Source organism: Phanerochaete carnosa (assembly GCF_000300595.1).
Source record: "Phanerochaete carnosa HHB-10118-sp unplaced genomic scaffold PHACAscaffold_581, whole genome shotgun sequence".
Taxonomy (NCBI): domain Eukaryota; kingdom Fungi; phylum Basidiomycota; class Agaricomycetes; order Polyporales; family Phanerochaetaceae; genus Phanerochaete; species Phanerochaete carnosa.
In genome coordinates, this window is record NW_006768208.1 from 1 (window position 1) to 2,983 (window position 2,983).

Consider the following 2,983-nt stretch of genomic DNA (forward strand, 5'->3'; position numbering starts at 1 on the left):
GTAGTCAGTTTGAAAAGGTCTTTTGCTCTTGGTAAATAATGGTTTGCGGTAGTGATGGCAAGGGTACTTTTGTGCAAGATCTCGACTGTCAGTGTGGAGCGCTTAAACCTATGCGAAAGTACGATACCACAAAGATCAGCTACTTCATGCTGAGCATCCGTAAGTGTTGTCTATCAGACCAGACGAAACTACCGTTCAAAGACATACGGCAGCATGAGATAGCTCAAGCGTAAAATGCTTTCTGCTCTGGTGGAGATCCTTCAAGAACGCCTGGCATGCGAAATGCGACTAGCGAGATCGAAGTTCTGCAACTCTTCCTTCGTCGGTCTCTGGTTGATGCAACGTAACACGACCTGCTGCGTTCTGAGCTCCTGCTCCTTATGTGACTCCGTCTTGCATTCCGCCTTGTGCCGTGGCCAGTCCTTAGCCTGGCATACCGAACTACAATACACAATCTACGCAGGTCGTCAGTGCACGCAAAGACCGAGAAAACGCAGCGATGCTCACGAGTTTGCAGCCGCTGCAGCACTTGAGATTGCCGTGGTAGTCGCGGCCTTGGACCTTATGGCAGTAATCGCACTTCTTGTACAGTGCCCCGCCGTTCGCGCCGATCTTGGACGCAAGCTCGATGTCGAAGCGTTCGCGTTTGTCAGTACTCTCGGCAATATACCCATCGACTATGGCGTTCCATTCGTCCATACTTTTTTGGCCTCATTCTTGCTGATGATGCCCTGCCAGAGCCTAAAAGAGGACATCAGACGATGAGAACGTGATGCATCCCAAGAGGACGTACCGCGGCATAAAGTTGACCTTCCCTATGGCGTACACGAACGCAGGCTCCATGTCCTCCGGTGATAAGGCGCCGAGCATCCGTTGCAGGCGAATATTCGGGCTCTCTTTTAGCTCGCTGAAGAAGCTGGGCTCCATCCCCTCGAGGACACCCAGTATCTGCGCGATAGCGTGCGCCAAGGGCGCGTTCCTCGCAAGTGCTTCGGAGAGCCGCTTGAATTCTTCTGGTATTGTCACCGGACGCACTTCGACAGGTATGATGCAGTCGTCCTTTGCGCTCCAGCGCTCCTCCAGGCGGAACCGCTGGCGCATACATGAGCAGCGCTCGTATGTCTTCTTGCTACCGCACAGACAGAGGAAGAACGGCGGATACGGGAGGGACTGCGCGGCGTGACAATCCTTCAGAAGCGCCCCAGACCAGCACGAACAGGGTCGTGGGGGACGCGGTCTGCATGCCTTGGTGGTGCGCACGAGCGCGTTGTACCTCGAGCGCTGATTCACCGAGTGGAAAACCGGGTAGCCCGGCTCTCCTGGAGAGTGTGGGCGTGCGCCATGGCGAAGGAGAAGCTCGACGAGGGGCCAGCATGCGGCTTCAGCAGCGGCGTTTCATCTTCGACCGATGTGTTGACGTCCGCGTGTTGTTCGACGAGGAGGATGGCGACGCGCAATGTTCCTGTAATTTCGTCGCCTATAGCTTCGTCATTGTGTGTACGCGCAAGCTCAGAGTCGGGTAGCAGTCTGCCCATAGCCTTCAGAGCGTCCCCGATCGCCTGCGTCGCGCGGATGTATATGCAAGCCAGATGCAAGGCGGTGATTTCCAGAACATCCTTGTAGTCTATGGTTGTGCTTATACGTATACATTCGTAGGCCAGAGGGATGTCTCCAGCGGTCGCGGCAAGATGGAGAGTTGAACGTTTGTCCTCTTCGGCGAACCTATCGACTTTTGAGAATATCCTCGGATCCATGCCCGAACGCGAGGCAGTTCTGCTAGGCTCGCAGAATATCAACGTACGGCCGCGGGCGCACTGTTCAGAAACTGCATTAGCCCTGGGTTCCCCGAACCGGTCCCGGTTGCGGTTATGAGCGAATCGGTTTTGAACTGCTCCAGTAGTGCTTCGGGCAAGTAAGGATGGCAGGCCTTGAAACGTTTTGGCATGTTGAGAGTATAGAACTCCCGGTGATATTCTTTCAGTAGCTGCCGTGGATGTGCGACTTCGAGGTGGGCATTGGGCAAACGCAGAATTATCCGTGGGAACATTTTTTATGGGCGCTTTATTAATAAGCGCCCTCGATTTCGCTGTTTCGAAGGCGAGGATATAAATTTGCTCATAATTATGTAGTTAACACATGCACTAAGGCATCGCGTTGCGCGGAGGCTCAAAGAGCTAAGGCTAACGACTAATTTCCAGCTGCGAAGTCCACTTTTCTTTGGCGTGCGCATTCGCAATTTCGCATTAGCTGCATTGTGCTCGAGAATGCCAGCCTCTATATATACCGTTAAGACTGGGGAGTAGTCGTACTTGACTCTGACATGCATATCTCGAAACTACGAAAATCCTTGAGAGCCCGACATCCGGGACGCACAGTGGAAAGTCACACAGGACAAGCGTGACGCGCCACGCAAAGCGTTATTGTGACAGCCTAAGTGAACGCTACGTGACCTCCGTTACATCCCAAACCCCTGTCACGCCGTTCGCCTTTCGTTCGGACGCTCATCCTTTTCTCCGCCAATTCTCATTCCCCGCATCTAGAGGCAAGCAATCGGCGGACATCATGTTTGCCACTCTTGTCCGTCTCTCAAAAGCCTCTCGGAAGCCTTTGACGCCAAAGCGCGGCAACAAGGACTACTACAAAGGTCAACTTCAACTACAACCGCCTCGTCCGTCCCAGCGAATCTCGACTCACGCGCACTGTTTTGGTCAGGCACCCGCCAGGCCGTGCTCCCGGGTGGTCCGCGCACGGGTGCGCCTGGTAAACATGTCGTAAAGGGCAAGGCCAAGTATCGTTTGCTTGATGAGAAGGTGCGGTACTTTGTCGCGCCGCCGATTGAGGACATTCTGGCGTCTCCGGTGCGTGGCAGTAACCTTTTTACCTCCTGTGCAAGTCTGATAGAGATGGGCCGTGATGTACAGTTGAAGCCGTACGTTCATACCGACGTTAAGCTCACGAAAGCTCAAGAGCGGGAGGTCCTCGG

General features: G+C 54.1%; 3 protein-coding genes across 3 annotated transcripts; 1 reads left to right on the forward strand and 2 right to left on the reverse strand.

Moving 5' to 3' along the window:
- Positions 1-260: 260 nt before the first annotated feature.
- On the reverse strand, positions 261-699 carry PHACADRAFT_202808 (uncharacterized protein; the record flags this gene model as incomplete). The annotated part of the gene is made up of 2 exons (XM_007402943.1): positions 261-455; positions 508-699. 2 exons carry the CDS (start codon positions 697-699, stop codon positions 261-263), a joined length of 387 nt encoding a protein of 128 aa, XP_007403005.1.
- Positions 700-785: 86 nt separating this feature from the next.
- PHACADRAFT_266361 (uncharacterized protein) lies at positions 786-2,014 on the reverse strand. The gene has a single exon (XM_007402944.1). The coding sequence runs from the start codon at positions 1,533-1,535 to the stop codon at positions 1,287-1,289; it is 249 nt and encodes an 82-aa protein (XP_007403006.1). The 5' UTR covers positions 1,536-2,014; the 3' UTR covers positions 786-1,286.
- A 448-nt stretch (positions 2,015-2,462) lies between these two features.
- PHACADRAFT_132385 (uncharacterized protein) lies at positions 2,463-2,981 on the forward strand (the record flags this gene model as incomplete). The annotated part of the gene is made up of 3 exons (XM_007402945.1): positions 2,463-2,644; positions 2,713-2,858; positions 2,922-2,981. Coding segments are annotated over exons 1-3 (288 nt in total), but the record flags the coding sequence as incomplete, so codon positions are not given.
- Positions 2,982-2,983: the final 2 nt, after the last annotated feature.

What these genes read in the sequence shown, in the direction of transcription:
- PHACADRAFT_266361 (XM_007402944.1), bottom strand. Translation starts at nt 1,535, where the DNA reads ATGGGCAGACTGCTACCCGACTCTGAGCTTGCGCGTACACACAATGAC.